This window comes from Globicephala melas, chromosome 12 (assembly GCF_963455315.2).
Source record: "Globicephala melas chromosome 12, mGloMel1.2, whole genome shotgun sequence".
Classification (NCBI taxonomy): domain Eukaryota; kingdom Metazoa; phylum Chordata; class Mammalia; order Artiodactyla; family Delphinidae; genus Globicephala; species Globicephala melas.
This window is the reverse complement of record NC_083325.1, coordinates 26,135,558-26,151,832: the sequence shown is the minus strand read 5'-3', so window position 1 is coordinate 26,151,832 and position 16,275 is coordinate 26,135,558. Positions and strand designations below refer to the sequence as shown.

The 16,275-nt window shown below is 54.1% G+C and overlaps 1 protein-coding gene across 8 annotated transcripts; it reads right to left on the bottom strand.

The window, feature by feature from the left end:
- Positions 1 to 31: 31 nt before the first annotated feature.
- On the bottom strand, positions 32 to 14,855 carry RTKN (rhotekin). Of its 8 annotated transcripts, none has more exons than XM_060309328.2 (13): positions 13,259 to 13,606; positions 12,299 to 12,725; positions 6,427 to 6,626; positions 4,595 to 4,656; positions 4,444 to 4,497; positions 4,229 to 4,346; positions 3,803 to 4,012; positions 3,012 to 3,106; positions 2,801 to 2,907; positions 2,449 to 2,577; positions 1,578 to 1,746; positions 1,304 to 1,408; positions 258 to 726 (listed from the first exon to the last, which is right to left on the bottom strand). In XM_060309328.2, exons 2-13 carry the CDS (start codon positions 12,368 to 12,370, stop codon positions 392 to 394), a joined length of 1,656 nt encoding a protein of 551 aa, XP_060165311.1. In that variant the 5' UTR covers positions 12,371 to 12,725; positions 13,259 to 13,606; the 3' UTR covers positions 258 to 391. The 8 variants fall into 8 exon arrangements, with proteins under 8 accessions (XP_060165313.1, XP_060165311.1, XP_060165314.1 ...); XM_060309331.2 differs by lacking the exon at positions 12,299 to 12,725 and adding an exon at positions 7,591 to 7,672 and having other exon boundaries at positions 13,259 to 13,603; XM_060309329.2 differs by lacking the exon at positions 13,259 to 13,606 and adding an exon at positions 13,082 to 13,211.
- Between the last annotated feature and the right edge of the window lie 1,420 nt (positions 14,856 to 16,275).

Here is a 16,275-nt window from a genome sequence, read left to right as displayed (position 1 = left end):
GAAGCAACCTGTCCTCAAGAACCAGGTGAAGGCTGATGTTAAATAACTTTAATGGTCAATGTGGGAGTCACAAGGGAGGTGCGTTCCCTCCCAGGGCTCTTCAGTGCCATCCTCAAAGCTGGTTAGTGCAGGGAGGTAGGGCAGGGTTGGTTCCAGTTTTCTCCCAGGAAGGGCTTAGGGGGTCCCAGCCAGCCCTGGGAATGAGTCCCTCAGCACCATGGCAACCACAGCTTAAAAGGGGCTTCTGCTCCCCCTCCCCAGCCGATCCCCAGTCCAGCAGAGGAAGGGGAGGCCAAGCTGGCCAAGCTGCTACAAAGAGCGCCGAATCCAGAGCCCAACTGCACACAGCTCATCTCCTCTTCTGACCAGATCCTGTTGCCAGTGCACCATCTCACACTGGGGACTGGAGCCAAGTGTCGGGTGGGCCTTTGCTGCAGAGGCCTCTGGACTGTGGGGACCGCTTCGGGGGTAGAGGGGCAACCGAGTGAGAAGCCCCAGGGGAGTGGTCTGGGGGGACAGCATCCAGGGATAACGTTCGGGGTCTCCCCCAGGGCAGGGAATGGGTCTGGGCTGGGGTTGGGGCCACTGAAGCAGGCGAGCAGGGGCCAGACAGGGCAGGCTGGTCTGTAAACACTGCTAGCCAGGGTGGGGGCGTCTCCAGCCTCGTGCCCTCCCGCTGGGCCAGGATGTCTGTCACCGCTGCGATGTCATCCAGCGGCTCAATAGCTGTGGCACCGGGAAGGGATTGAGGGGAGGGGGCTAGTCAGAGCTTAGGCCCCAGACCTACTCAGCCCTGAGCATCACCTGTCACTGTAAGAGGAAAGCCAAGCCTGGATCTCAGCTGAGATTGCATTATCCTGCAGGAGCAGCCCCTCACTTGGGCCCCCTGGAGTCACAGGTTCTGATAAGACTGGGATATGGGGTGACAGGGTAGACAGGGAGAGGAGGGTGGGCAGAAGTAGGTGAAGAAGCCAAGAAAGAGGAGGAAAATGAAAGCAGTGCCAGGCAAGTGAAGGGTCAGAGGAGGAGACAGGAATCCACATGCAGAAAGGGAGACAGAAAAGAAGAAATTACGGGGAAAAAATCCATGAAATGCATCTGGTTCTGTGGGGTTTTGTTGTGAACTTCGGTGGAGGTGGTTTTAAGAAGAGTTGGAGAAGGGAAAGGAATGCTGGGTGGGACTTGGGTCCCCAGAGCTCTGCCTTAGCCCGAAGTGTGCTTTCTCTCTGTCTCCATTATCTGGGTTCCCTTGAAGCCCCCGACCCAAATTCCCATCAGGATCCCAGAGTGCACTTTCACTCACCCATCTCATGGTACAAGGACCCCTGCTTGGCCAGTACTTGGGGTGGTTTCCGAGGAGCAGGGGTTTCAATTTTCATTATTTCATCGCAGCACTGCTTCCACTGGCCTGCAGGGAGGGCATTGATTGGGGTGGGTAGGGGGAGGACTGTGAGAGGGCCAGGCTACCCTCTCCCCTGCTACATTCCTTTCCACACATTCTTGAAACAGAGGCCTCTGGTAAAAGTAACGATCCACAGTCCCTCCTGAAGGTTCAATCCAGCCCCCCCCCCTCTTACTCATGTCAAAGAAAAGCTGCCACAGAGCTTCCATCCAGCTCTGCAGGGCTCCCCGACTCTCTGCCTGAAGGGTGTGTGTCACCTCATCCTCCGCATACTGGTTACTGATGCTCAGGGTGAAGGGCCGGCCCGCTGCCTGGTCCAGCTCCCCTGCCCGGACTCGAGTCTCCTGCAGGAGAAAGACAGGATCTGCTTCCACCACCTTCACCTTGGTCACAGAAGTCAGCAGTGACATCAGGCAGGCTTGGTCATCCCTGCCTTAGAAGGAGGAGCTTGTGGGGCCTTCAAGAAGCCCTCTCATTTGCCTCCTACTGACCAGAGTGGAAAGAAATAGCAGGAAAGGAAGGGGACGAGACAGGTCGTCCTTAGGAAAAGAGGAGCAGACGGAGACAGGGAAGGAGGGGTTGAGCGAGGCAGGGAAGGCAAGGAGGCAGGCAGGAACAGGAATGCCGAGGCCTGAGGTCCCTCAGTACTTTCATAAGTCGGCAGGAATGCTAGCAAAAGGGCTAGGAAACAAAGAGCGTCCTTGGACTTGGGGTGGGAGAGAAAACCAGGAAACGGTGAGGGAGATGCAGATTGAACCTGAGGGGAAAGATGGAAGGAGGATGAAAAGTCCTAAACTGGCTATAGAACCCTCTCTGAGACTTGGCAGGGTCTAAGGTTGGTGAGTAGAAGGGACGATCATTTTCCAGTGATGCTGGTTGGGGAGAATATGGTCCCAACAACCCTGGCCCTGAAGCTGGGTGTGGTGCTGTTTGGAACAGGAGGCTAGCTTTGATCCCTTTGAGGTCTGTGCCCACCCTCCTGGGGCCTGATGGAGAGGCTCCCGAACCCTGCCACCTGGGTGGCTTCACCACCAGGGATTCATCACCTTGTTGATCGCAATAGTAAACAGCGGCTCCTCCCCAGTGTCTGTGTCTTCAGGTTGCCGGTAACAGAAGAGGTTTGTGCCTTTCAAGACTCCATGCACTCGCACCCAGTCCTGCAGCTCCCCAGTTTGCTGCATAAATGACTCAAGGTTTCCTAGGGGAATCACACCCCCAACACCCTTCTTCCCAGCCCCCCACAGAGAAACTGCTCCTTTCTGCCCACCCTCCTCTTGTCTTGCCATGCCCCTCCTTCCTCCACCCAGATCTTGCTTTTTCAATAGTTCTTTGATTCCTGGGTCATCTGGCTTTCCTCTGCCTTCTCCCTGTTCCCTTCCACTCCTCAGGGCCCCTCACCTGCACCCTGAGGGTACCACTTGCAGTAGGCTGAGTCATGCAGAAAGGCTGAGCCACCAGACGGCAACACACGCTACCATAAAGGGGCAGCCAGGCGGGGTTCTCCTCTGGGGTAGGAGGAAGCGCAGGGTGAGGGTGGGGAATGTGAAGGGGACCATCCAACGGCCCCTCTTCTCACCATCCAGCATCCCCCACATACACACATACTCACCATGACTGGCGAGGGTCAGGTCATGTGTGCGGAACCCATCTTGCACTGCTGCCAGGGTGAGTGTGGTATGAGCCAAGAGGTGGTAACGAGGACCACTACAGGACAGAGAAGTGGGCAGGAGCCTAATGAGGGGCATGTTGGATGGCAGGAGCTGTAAGCTGAGCAGGTCTGCCCCATTGTTCAGGCTGCCCCACAGAAAACTAGCTTGCCTCCCCCACAGGGGTTGGAACATTTACTGCGCTCCTGCTAAGTGCCGGGGCCTGTGCTTTAAATATGTTATCCCACTGTGTTCCCACAACAGCCCTGAGGCAGCTTGAGGCTTAAAGAGGTTAAGATATCTGCCCATAAATATAGCTTAGAGTTGGAATTTGAATCTATATCTGTCTCCAAAATAAGCATTCTCTTCATTACCTGGAAGGTTTTCAAACTGCTGCTCAGAGACCCAGTGGTTCCACTAGGTGCCTCCAGGTTCCTGTAGGCAACACCACAGGACCCAGGCTACCCTGCTTCAACCAGGGGCACTCTGTTCTATCCACATAAGATGTATTTGCTGCTGCCAAAAAGTGATGACCCCAGAGCCTAGCTCTTCCTGCATTCCTACTGCTCTTCTCAGTTGGCTTGGGGTACAAGCCCTGAGGTACAAGCCAGAGTGCCTCCCAGCTATGTGACCACTGCTTATTCATATCTGTCTGCATGTCCTGGCAGCAGTGCAAAATAAGTTCTGCATGCTCAACACAGCTCAGAGGTCACCTGTGGCCAGCTGAGGGCAGTGGGGGAATACAGGGCCTTACCCAACAGCCGGGGTGGGGAGCAAGATGGGACTGCTCCCTGAGCCCCCAGCTGTCTCCAGAGATGCCCGCACACGCCTCCCCGAGGAGCGGCCCAGCGAGCTGCTGAGTTTGGTGGCAAGCCTCTTGGGGGCTCCAGCCAGGGCCCCCTCCTCTTCCACGCAGGCCCCATACAGCTCCAGCCGCAGTTCAAAGTCTGGCCCTGCCTCGGCACTATAGGAATATGGGAGGAAGAGAGGACAGGAGGATGGTCTGGGGAAGTGCTGTGGTGGAGGATGGATGTCATGCAAGTACAGGACAGCTCCACAGGGAAGGCCCATCTCCCTTCCTCCCTCTCCTCTCCCTCCCCTCCCCTGTGGCTACCTCATCCAAGGATTCGAGCAGAGTAGAGAAAGGTGGGAGCCATAGGGATGAGGTACTCATACTCACAAGAGCACGTTGTTCTGAAAGGAGATGTCTGTGAGGGTCCTGTCCACCAGGATCATCTCCGTGTCCTGAATGTGTTCCCCTATCTGCAGCAGCAAGAACACAGCCCAACGGTGCAGGTCTGGGGACAGAGAGCAAAACTGGTAAAGATGTGCCCCACAGGGACCTCCAATCTCAGGGTCACTCCCTTAAATTTGTCCCACGTGTGTGGAACTCACCGCCTTTGTTCTTGAAATATTCTGTGTCCTTCCACATGAGTGGAATCCGGAGATCTAAGGGGCAGACGGATAGGAATAGATGTTGAGATGGGGCAGGAGATCTTATCATTGGGCAAAGAATGCCAACAGCTGGGGTAGTTGTGCTTCTTACCAGAAATGCAGACCTGGCCACGGCAGGGGAAGCGCTCAGCGGGCGGCCCACTGTCAGAAGGCCTGTGGGCAAATCACAACGTCCTAGCCTGGCCTCTTGACACTATTCCCCCTGGCTCTGGTTCCCAAGGGCTCTAGGACACCCCTGGCCCAGGGCCCAGCTGCCAGGTCCCAGCTAGGCTGACATGGCAGGGCTGAAGGACTGTTAGGGAGAGTTGTCAGTTGAACCCAGGAGGTTGCTGGGCTTGGGAATGTTAGAGACTCTTAGCTCACACACACAGTACAAGCTCAGGCCACCCTCCGCACAAGCACCCTTCCTGACCACCTCCCCAGACTCCTGCCAGGGAGAAGTGGGGCTTGAGGACACAGGTGCCCACAGAGAGAGACTCCCTTTTAAGGACTCTTCTCCACTAACCCCCAGGCTTGGAGGAGTTTGCAGGCTTTGTTTTTAACAACAAAGGAGGCTGCTTTTCTCCACCATCTCATCACTTCAATAAAGGAGGGTACTGGATCAGTCAGAAAATCAGGAACCCAAGTAGGGAACATTTGTGTTCCATTTACTGCAAATCTCTCTCCATCCTCCCCCTCAGCTTTGATTTCTCCTCTACCCTTCTGGCTAGATGGGCCGAACCTTCCCAGTGCCCCAAGTTCCCCAGTCCCCCCCCGCAGGGGGGACATCGGCCTTCCTCCCCTCCCCGCCCATCATTAGGACTCACCGAGCTTGTGTCCCTCTCCTAAGGTGATGGCCAGCTTATCCATACTAATTTATAATTCATTATAATGAAATTAGTGACTTAGCCTTAAACTAAATGATGTGGCATTGATGGCAATGTGTTTAGCTGCCAGGGACTTGGGGTGCACCTCAGATCACGCTGTATGGGCTGTGTGGGGACTTGGGCAGGGCAGAGCCTGTCAATGGCCGCCTCTTAAGAGACAGCAAACTCACAGTAGAAGGTGTCCCCATGCCTGCTTGCTCTTCGTTTAACTTTATGGAGCAGCCTTCCCCTGGTGTCTTCATGGGTGCACTCTGGAGGCCTCCTGGCAACCTCTCCTTGTGTCAGCCTTCATGGATGAGCTGGGATGACACTATGTCGGTGAGGGGCCTGGACCTTCTCCCCACTCAGCCTTGTGGGATCAAGCAGGTTACTTTGCCAGAAGCCAGTTTTCCAAATGACCAGTTCACCAAAAATGGTCAGTTCTCAGAACGATCAATTTGCCAAATACTTTTTCCCACATTTTAGTTTTACCAGAGCATCGCCTCAACCATTTCACTACAGATTTGTCAGATCAGCAGCCTAATGCCAGTGTAGGTTGTGTTTCACATCCAAGAGTGGAGTCCTTTTAGTGCACAATCTAATTTATGTGAGTGGGTAGGCTTTCCCTCAAATTTTTTTTTTTTTATTATTTCTTTTCCCAATCCCTGACTCTAATGAGGCAAACCCCAGGTACAATGAACTATGGTCAGTTACAGTAAATTGGTCATTTAGTAAATTGGCCATTTGGTGAACCAGCTATGAGAAAATTAGCTTTCCAGAAGCCAGCCAGCCAGACTCATCAGATCACAGGCAGGGCTTAGCAAATTAGCACTTTTGCATGACTACTCCTCAGACTGCCAGCCTCTCACCAGATACACTGGCTTTCCTAAGCCAGTGTCTTGCAACTCACTAGTGCACCTCTGGGCAGCACACTGTGGTGGTAAAACACCAAGGTGTCTTCTAGGACCCTGGTAAGTCTTCACCAGGAAGTCATCTTCAGGGTGCTCCATACTCCATACTCCATAAACACACACACTGCGCCACTACTCCCATAAAGCCTCGCTTCCCCCCTGCTCACCGCCGGCCTGTCTTCCTCAGCACCTGCGCCTCCTTGCGCCGCTGCAGCTCGCCCATGTAGCTGAGGATGCGGCTGTTGCACACTAGCAGGCTCTTGGTGGCTTCCAGAGCCTGCTCTCGCTGGGAGCAGGCCGCCAGCAGCTTGCAGGTCCCTTCCCTCATCCGGATCTCATGGTCTAGCTTTCTTTGCAACTCTGTGTCCTAGCCGGAGTGGGGATAAGGATGAGAAGGAAATGTCAATTGGGGGACAGGTTGAAGCACCCTTCATTCCCAGGTGGACTGTGGTCCACGAGAAACTGACAAGAAACTTATGTTTCAGGCAACTAAAGGTCAAGGGTTGAGTCTCAACCTCAGCAGCCCACAAATAACCAGAGAGACTTTGTTAAAATTTATACTCCCTCTAGGAGTATAAATTTTTTTCAGCCTCTTTTGAGCGCAATTTGGAAAAATCTGTAAAACCTACAAATTCACATATCCTTTGATCCAGCTATCCAACATCTAGGAGTTCATCCTACAGATATAGTTACACTTGTGGGCAGAGCCATATTCATTGCAGCATCATTTTAAAACACCAAAATTAAAAGTCCTTCAATAGGGCATTGGTTAAATAAGTTATAGCACATCTATACCATGAAATATGGACTATTGCAGACATTAAAGAGTAAGATAGACATGTGCAAAAATGAAGCGATCTTCAAAGTATATGAAGTGAGAAAAGAAAGAACAGCATGCTACCATTTGTACACGATATATATATATATATATATATATGCATATACATATCGATAGACATGCATAAAATAGTAGTGGCTGTGGGGCTGGGAGCCAGGAATGGAAAATCAATTTATGATACTTTATATATATGCTCCTTTACTACTGTACTATTGGAAATTGTGTTACCTTTTAAAAAATTAAATCTTCTGAGTTAAAAAAAATAATAAATCATGAGACCCCACCTCAGAGTAGCAGAATAAGAATCTCTACGAGTGGGGCATGTGCATTTTTTGGAAAATTCCCCAAGTGACTCTGAGGTGCAGCCCAGGCTGAGAACTACCACCTAAAGGGAATGGCCACAGATAGTAAAGGCCATCCTGGCTTACCCCAAAGACTCAAGTGATGAGAGAGGACATTTAGTTGGCAAGGGGTCAGTGGAGAAGGAGCATACCGCCTACAGTGTTCATCCATGCTGCAGAGAATGCAGTACACACCCCAAATTTGGGCACCTGCCATCTGCTGGCCCTCTGAGTCTGGGAGGTAAGGACAGAGGCAAGGAATGGGGATGGGAAAACAGGTAAAGCAAGTCAGGAGTGAGTAGGCACTTAGCACAATGCCCAATGCACAGCATATGGTATGCATGGGGCGGGGTGCTTATTTTAACGATGCTACTTCAGCCCAGTAGCATTCACCCAATAACACTGGAGCATCCCTGTGCTGTCCGAAGCTCCATATTTGAGATCCAGCTGGGAGGTGAGAGATGCAGACGTTAATGGCTGCTCCGTAAGTGCCACGTCATGGCACACACACACTCACGGGAAACAGACCCTATTTGTTTCTGGCTGAGGTGATGGGGAAGGCTTCAGAGAAGAGGTGGAAGACTAACCCTATTACAGTGTACAAATCAGAAGGCAAGCCAAGTGGAGTCACAGGGTTGGAAGAGGAGGATGAGTGTGACTGCACAAAACCAAAACCTGTCTTCCCCCTCACACCAGCTCTTTTCCACACTATGTGCCCTTGCTTCTTTCCTGATGACTCCAGCCTTCAAGTCTCCAAGACCTCAACACCCTAAATTCCTGCTTCCGGGAATTGCCTTGTCCAGCCTCCCTGCTGATTCTTCCTTCCCTACTTGAGCTGGGCCAGACTTTCATTACGTCTCACCTCATCTCATCACCCTCACTATCCACATTTCCCTTCCTGACCCTTCAGAAATAGGCCAACCGGGTACCTACGCCGCCTCCACCAGGAAGCCCTCTCAGACTACACAGCTGCCCCTACCCCCACCATGACTGCCTGCACCAGGGTCCCACCTCTGCTACGGTTTGCTGCTTGCCAACCCCTATCCCATTCTGCATCTAGCTTCTACCACAAACACCCCCAAACAGGTGAGGGGGGTGGGGCCGAGCAGCGTCCGCAGGCCACCTCCTGACTAGCCTTTTGGTCCCGGCCCTAGCACTCACGAATTCTTCCCTAGCCCTGTCCATTGCACGTGCGGCGCAACGCGGGCATTGTCCCTGGTCCGGGGAGCCGCCCCGCCCGCAGAGAGAGCCGATGACATCATCTACCAACTGCCGCGAGAGCGGCCGAGGGGCTCCGGGACGCAGGCGGTCCCTCAGTCCCTCTGCGCGATTGGCCCGGTTAGGCTCCAGGTGGTGCTAACCACAGAGACCTAGTCGCGGAGGAACGGTACCTCCGGGAGCACCGGCCTCACTCTAGAAAGGGCTCCAGGCTCCGGAGCTGCCGGAGGCCAGGGGGCCCCTCCGGGTTGCAGTTGCCCTCCAGGATGACTCCTGGCCCGGGTGCATACGGGAGGGAGATAGTGTATACATCGGAATAACTGGGGCTGCAGGGAAGTCGCTGTATCCAGCCTGGATGAGTCGGACTGGGGGTGCAGACACCCTGGCTACCACTCTCCCCCCATGCACTCGGGTCCGAATCCATTCTCCCACGGCCCTCGGTGGACAGTGCCATAGAAATCTCCCACCCTTTAGGCAGAGCACCTCGGGAATCCTGACGCAGGCTCTGGATCCCGGAGCTTCACCCCCATCTCCGTACCTCAGGTATAGCTCCATGTCGCCCCCCTCCCCACCCACACACCCTCTCTTCCCAAGCCGGCAGTACTTTCACCAGACTCCCCTGGGAAAGAGCCCTAAGCTGGACTCCGCTCAGGGCCCAAGGGGCTGAAGGAGGATGAGTCATGGGCAGAAGCCCCAGCACACATTAGGCCCTCTCTGGACATCCTTTCCAGTTCCTCCCACTCCCTTCTATCTCTGACTTCCCTCTCTGCTTCTCATCACCTTATGTTCCCTTTAGAATCTCCACCAGGGCTAAGTTCAAATCCTGGCTTAGGAACTTGACTAGCCATGAGAACTTAACCTCTGGAGCCTCTGTTTGTAAACTGGGGGTGGGAGGGCGTGGTAATTCCACCTCCTACTGTTTGAGGATTAAATGGGAAAGTCTAACCCCTACCTGGGCCCAGCACTCCCACCTTCCCTTTAATTGCAGCTTAAGTTGCCTCCTCCAGAAAGTCTTCTTGAATTTACACTTCCACGACTACCTCTCTTGCTAATCCCTGAAACATCAATGGGATGGGGGTTGGGGAACTGCTGAGCTTCCTGGAGAAAGAACACAGCACCCTCAACAAACCCAAGACTGAATGAGAGATGATCAAAGTGAAATCTAAGCCCCCTCCTCTTCCCCAGAACTTGGGCAGAGCTCCTATGAAGAAAAATTACATGGAGGGGGAGGCATGCAGAATTCGAACATTTAAATACCTAGACCAGCCATGGCCAATAAGATCTTCTGCAATGATGGAAATGTTCAGCAGCCATCTAGCACATGAAATGTGGCTAGAGTAATTAAGGAACTAAATTTTTTATTTTATTTCATTTTAATTAACTAAATTTTAAAGTTAATAGCCACATGTAACTAGTAACATGGACAGTGCAGAGGACTAGGGATGGCAAATAGGTTTTATTTCATATGCCAACAGAGGACCATATGTAGTGTCAGAGTCCCAATGGGATCCTTGGGCACCTTTCTCCATTTTAGAAAAAGATGATCCTCTCCAGGCAAACAAATTAGATAAAGGTGTCCCCTCCTCACACCACCTGAAACCAGACCAGGACTCCTGCCACTATGCAGTGCCCTTATGAAGGACACAACCTGCATAATTTATGCCAAGGTTGAGCTGAGAAAGATTGTGAGGCCATGCGTGGATTTGTTGGTGAAGACTGCCATGATTGACTCGTAATGTCTATCATGATCTAGGGAGTGGGGACCCGGTTGAGGGTACAAACACATGTGCAATAAATTCCCCTTCTGAGCTGGACTCTCTACTGTCCTGCCTCTGACCTCCCTTAGCAGCAACACCCTGCCTGGTTCAGGCAGTCACTTCCTCAGCTTCCTCTCTCTTCCCCATCTCAGTAAATGACCACATCGCCCAGTTGCTTAGCCACACACCAGAGAGTCATCCTGGAGCCCTCTCTTGGCCGCACCCACGTGTCCAGTACGTCAGCAAGCCCTGTCAGATCTACCACCATCATCTGAAATCCACCCCCTTCTCCCTATCTCCACCAAGAGCATTTAATCCATACCACCAGGTTCACTCCCCTAAGGCTATAACGACCTCCTAGCTGGTGGTCTTCTGCTATTCGTCTGGCCAACCCTTCTCCCTCCCACCCCCCACCCCTGCCTAGCCTATTCCTTTCAAACACAACAGCCATCATTTTAAAACATTAGATAAGTTGTCCCCCTGCTTAAAACCCTTCCATGAGCCAACATCACACTTAGAGTAAAATCTAAAATGCCTTGTCACGGACTACAAAGCCCTGCATAATCTGGCTCGCACCCATCAGCTCGACCCCAGCTATTATGTTCCAGCCCCACTGGCTCTCCTTCTTCCACAAACATATCACCATCATCCTCATTTAAGAGCCTTTTGCCCTTACTATGCCCTCTGTCTGGAAAGCCCTTCCTCCCATCTTTACATATCTTCATATCCTTCTGGTCACAGCTCAAAGAGCTCGCAGAGGCCTTCCCTGACTCCTACATCTAATGCTGCCCCCCCTACCCGATTTTTATTACACCCCCCCGTTTTCATCATAATTTCACTATGTGAGATTATTAGTTTGCATGCTTCTTGTCTGTTCCCCCAGTAGAATGGACCTTTCCTGTTTTGTTCACTGAGGTATCCCAAGATCTAGAAAGAAGCTGACATATAGTAGGTGTTCAATAAATGTGATTAAGAATAAATAAATGAGGGACATCCCCGGCAGTCCAGTGGTTAAGACTCTGCCTTCCAATGCAGGAGGTGTGGGTTCGATCCCTGGTCAGGGAACTAAGATCGCACATGCTGTGGGGTGCGGCCAAAAACTAAAAAAAAAAAAAAAAAAAGGACTTCCCAGTTGGCGCAGTAGTTAAGAATCTGCCTGCCAATGCAGGGGACACGGGTTCAACCCCTGGTCTGGGAAGATCCCACATGCCGCAGAGCAACTAAGCCCGTATGCCACAACTACTGAGCCTGCGCTCTGGAGCCTGCGTGCCACAGCTACTGAAGCCTGCGTGCCTAGAGCCCACGCTCCGCAACAAGAGAAGCCACAGCAATGAGAAAAGCCTGTGCACTGCAATGATGAGTAACCCCCCGCTCGCCGCAACTAGAGAAAGCCAGTGAGCAGCAACAAAGACCCAATGCAGCCAAAAATTAATTAATTAGCTAACTAATTTTAAAAAAATAAAATAAATCTATTTAAAAAAAAGAATAAACAGCTCCCTGCCATCTTCAGGGCCACAGAATCCTGCCCTAGAGTCCTCTTCCCCTTCTCTGGTAAGACCATCTCCTTCCTGCAAACCTCTCACATTGAACTCCCCTCTTCTTCCCATACCTAAAAGGAGCCCTCAGCCCCAGAACACACATCCACACCAAACCACAGAGCTTCCAGAAATAGGTGTGAAGACCCTGTTGCCAACACAGTACTCTAATTGGCAGAACTGAACCTGGGTCCACACGGAGCACCCAACGAAGGGCTTACAGAACCGCCTATCCCTCTCCCCACTTGGAGCAGACTCTGCTCTCCCTGCTCAGCCCCAGCAGGAAAGGGCAGAGCAGAGATGGGCTGGGATACTGTGGAGGAGGTGCACTCCAGGGGTGGGGGCGTTACCTCCAGGCTGAGCGCCATCTGCCGGATGTAGAGCATATTCAGGTCCTCCAGGATGTGCAATCTGTCCTGCATCTCTGTGCCCCCCAGGTGCCCCTTCCCTTGTTGACCCCTCAGAAGGGTGGGGCGAGCAAGCACCACGCTGCCCCACAATTCCTCCCGCTGCTCCCCTGGTCTTGAAAGAGGTGGGCAGTTCTTGGACAGAGGGCAGAGGCAGCCCCTGTCCCTCTTGCACTCCCGTTAGACCCCTCTGGCTGCTGTGACAAACTTTCCTTGCCTACCGCTGTTCCAGGGCCCTGATGGGAGCCAGGCATGGAGGGAAAGGAAAGCGAGGTGAGGATGAGCAGGGTCCCCGGAGAGGAGGCCAGCTGCAGAGGGGACTCTGGGCACAGAGTGTCCAGTCTTGCTTTGGTGGCAGCTGTTCTCCCAGCTGTGGAAGAAAAAGGCTCTTTCATTCCGACTCTGGCCCCTCCCCAGCCCCCGCCCACATCCCTGGCCTGGTGGACAGAGAATCTGTGTGCGGTAGGGTGTGAGGGGCAGGCACAACTGGAAGGGGGCAGGGAGGGGACACTTCATGCAGGTTCTACAGAGTCGTGGGGTTTGTCAGGAGGTTGCTTTCTGAAAGGGGTTCTGGCTTAGTTTGAGGAAGAAGAAGGATAACGGTGAGGACCTTATTGAGTGAGCCCAGGGAGTGGGACAGAGGAGTAAATGCGGCTCAACCCCCAGGGCCACCTCTTCCAACTTGGGGCCCCCATCCAGCCCGCCCCACCCTGGGTTCACAATTACCTCGCTTTTCCAGCAGAAGGGAGGAGACGGAGGGAGAAAGGCAGGGGTGTGCCTAGCTGCTGCTGCCCCCGCTCCCCTCTGCGGGCCCCTTCCCTTCCAGACAGGAAACCAGCCCCGATTCCCAGCCAGCTGCAGCTTTGCCACCCCCCTCCACCCCAGGCCCACGGAGTCACATACCGCTCCGCCGGGTCCCAGCGGCTCCGCCCCGGCTCCTCCGCTACGGCCCCCAAAAGGCCGGGCTTATCCCCGGCTCCTCCGCTACGGCCCCCAAAAGGCTGGGCTTATCCCGGGGGCGGCCCCAGCTCACAGGCCCCTCCTCCGGGTCCCTGGGCCTGCCCCTCACTCCCCCACACTGGCCCCAGGCGGCGTTGCTTATGCTGGACCCGACAGAGGTCCTCTCCCCGAGGCCCACTAGCTTCAAAGTCAACGAAGGCCCGGGACACTGGGACACCGGTGTGAAAGAGCCTTTGTTCTGGGCAGGCTGTAGGGTAAAGTGCAGTTCTGGGCAGGCTGTAGGGTAAAGTGCAGAAGCCAGGCCTGGAATCCCGGCAGGGAGGGGTGAGGAAGGCCCTCTCACTTAACCCTTTCCAGGCCAAGCAGGAAAGGAGAGCTGACCTTGGGGATAGCCTCTGCTGTAGCTACTCGCCCTGTCAGTCCTAGCTCAGCCCCACATCTTTCAGACCCTCCTGAGCCTCTTTAGGGAGTTACAGGTAAGGCTCAGACCTGAGCAACGTGTAGAGTGGTGGGCCGAGGAGGCAACTGTAGAGGCTGGACTCCTCTTAGGCCCCAGGAAAGGAGGCTGAAAGTTTGAGTGCGGGAAGTAATCCCAAATCTTTAATAAGGAACCCCCTCACTCCCGATTCTCCCAGCCACAGAGGAGCAGCTAGGGAGGGTTTCAGCGAAGGGGGCAGACCGGCGGAGAAGTCAGGATTGATGATGGAGGCTGTCCCAGACGGTTGAGACAGGTTGTGGGTTGCGGCTGGAGCCCAGGGAAGGAGCGGGCGCCCAGGCCAGGAATCTGTTAGAGCCCGCCTGGTTGCACACCGCCCTTTGCTCCGGGATGCCGTGAAGGACCGGGGTAAGGCACATTTGGGGAATCGAGCCTAGGGCCCCTTAAATTGAAGCCAACCCGAGGTTTTTCCAGGCGGAGGCAAATCATCCCAACTGGGCCAGGTAATGTCTGGGGTGGCACGGTCCGATTAACGTGCAGACGGTCCGCGCCTGACTTTTTAAGTCAACAACTACTAGTTTGTACCAGACCCGCGGCGTCTCCGCCCCTCGGCGCGCGCGGGCGGGGCGGGAGGCCCAGGCGGCCCGGGCTGCGGGAGCCCGGGGAGGGGAAGGCAGGGACGCGGGTCTCTCACCTCCGGTGGGTCGCAGAAGAGGCTGAGTCGGAAGCGGCCGCGTTTGAACTCCATCTCCAGGGCAGAGCCCCTGGCTACGGTGACCCGGCTCCGGTGGTTTCGGGAGAACATGCTGGCGGTCCCCCGCCTTTGCCTGCCCTCTGCACTCCCCGCGCCGCCCGGCCCTGCCTTGTCTCGTAGGCTTCTGTCCCTCGCCTACCGCCAGCTAATCCGGCCGGGAATCTCCCACGGCCCGGTTCCCAAACTCCGCCCCCGGAGACGACACCTGGGCCGGGCAGGGCGCGGCACGCTCTCCCTCCACTCCAAACCCCCGCCCCCGCCAAAGGCCCTGCCCGCCGGGCCAGTCCCGGTCCCCAAGCAAGCCTGACCCGACAGCCGGGGCACCCTACACCTCGCGAGCACTGAGGCGGGGCGTCGTCCCTTCCTGCCCGGGTAGCCAGCGCCTCACCTGGGCATGGGGCGAGCCCAGAGAAGCCCCGCCCCCTGCCGCCCCCACTCGGCTAGCCAGACTCCCTGCGCGCGGAAAATCCCGGGGCCCAGGGATCGCCGAGAGGCACACAGCCCGGCCTTGGGATGGCGCCCAATCTCACCTCTAAGCAGCTTCCGAGGCGACTGTTTCAACTTCCTACAGTCCCAAATGTCCTTTCTTCGTCCCCCTACCCACTAAAGCTCCCCTCCGTCCCTAGTGGCCGCAGTTCACGTGTCTGGTAGCCCTGTTCTGTTACTTACTAACCGTGGATCCTTGGCTCTCTCACTGAACTTTCTGAGCTTCAGTTTTCTTACTTGTGCAATGGGGATACACTAATTACCTCCACTCCTCAGGTCACTATGAGGATTACATATGAGAATGAGTGTAAAATGCCCAGCATAGTTCCTGGCACAAGACAAGCACCCCGTAAGTGCAGCTATGAAGAAAAACGACCAGGTAAAGCACATTGTGCCCTTGGATGGGGCACCAGTGACCTCAGCTCCCTGGACCCAGACTTTAAGTGCCTTAAGAGGGTGAGGATATCTATGACCTCATATGGGCTCTCAGCTGTTTCGCTGGGTCGCTGAGACAGGGTTAGGATTCACAGCTTCTGCAGAAAAAGGGGCCACCCCCAGCCTCCTGTGACAGAAGGAAATGGCAGAGGATTAGCTTGCTGACCACACGTGAGGAGTTTTCTGGGGACTTATGAACTTACTGGGGAGAACTCGAGAGAGAGTGGGGCTCCTTCACAGCCAGAGCCGGAGAAATACCAGCTTATAGCTTTAGAGAGCCCAGGTTAGAACTGCTCTGCTATGACAAATTACTCAACATTCTTTTAGAAAACCTGACTTAAAATTACTTTGGCAAAAGGGGAAATATATGGCTTAAGGAACAATAATATCCAGGGGTCAGGCTTTAGTTGTGGCTTGACCCAGGCATTCAGCATCACAAGGATTCCATCCCTCTCCTTCATCTGGCTCTGCTTTCCTCCATGTTAGCTTCACTCTCCACAGCATAGCAAGATTGTTGCCAAAAATTCTGGGTCTATAATATTTTCAGACTTAAATTCAGCAGAAAAGGGAACATCTGTTTCCTGAAGCTCCTACACATGTCTGGGATTCACTATGGGCCATTTGGGATGATTTATCCATCTCAAACCAATCACTGTAGGCAGAGGGGTGGCCAGACCTGAACCAATCACTGTGGCTGAGGAGGATTCTATTTGCCAGTTGGCCAGGCCTAGGTCACTTCCCACTCCTGGAAACCAAATGGAACCCAGTGAGCTGGGAGAGAGATGGGGGAGGGAGATATGGTTTCTGAAAGACTGTTCCAGGTACTACTACCAGAAGGTGAGGGAATGG

What these genes read in the sequence shown, in the direction of transcription:
- RTKN (XM_030877630.3), bottom strand. Translation starts at nt 14,556, where the DNA reads ATGTTCTCCCGAAACCACCGGAGCCGGGTCACCGTAGCCAGGGGCTCT. An exon ending in TGGCCAGGTCTGCATTTCTG is followed by an intron (nt 4,498 to 4,594) that starts GTAAGAAGCACA and finishes TCTGCCCCTTAG; the next exon opens with ATCTCCGGATTCCACTCATG. An exon ending in TTTCAGAACAACGTGCTCTT is followed by an intron (nt 4,013 to 4,228) that starts GTGAGTATGAGT and finishes ATATTCCTATAG; the next exon opens with TGCCGAGGCAGGGCCAGACT.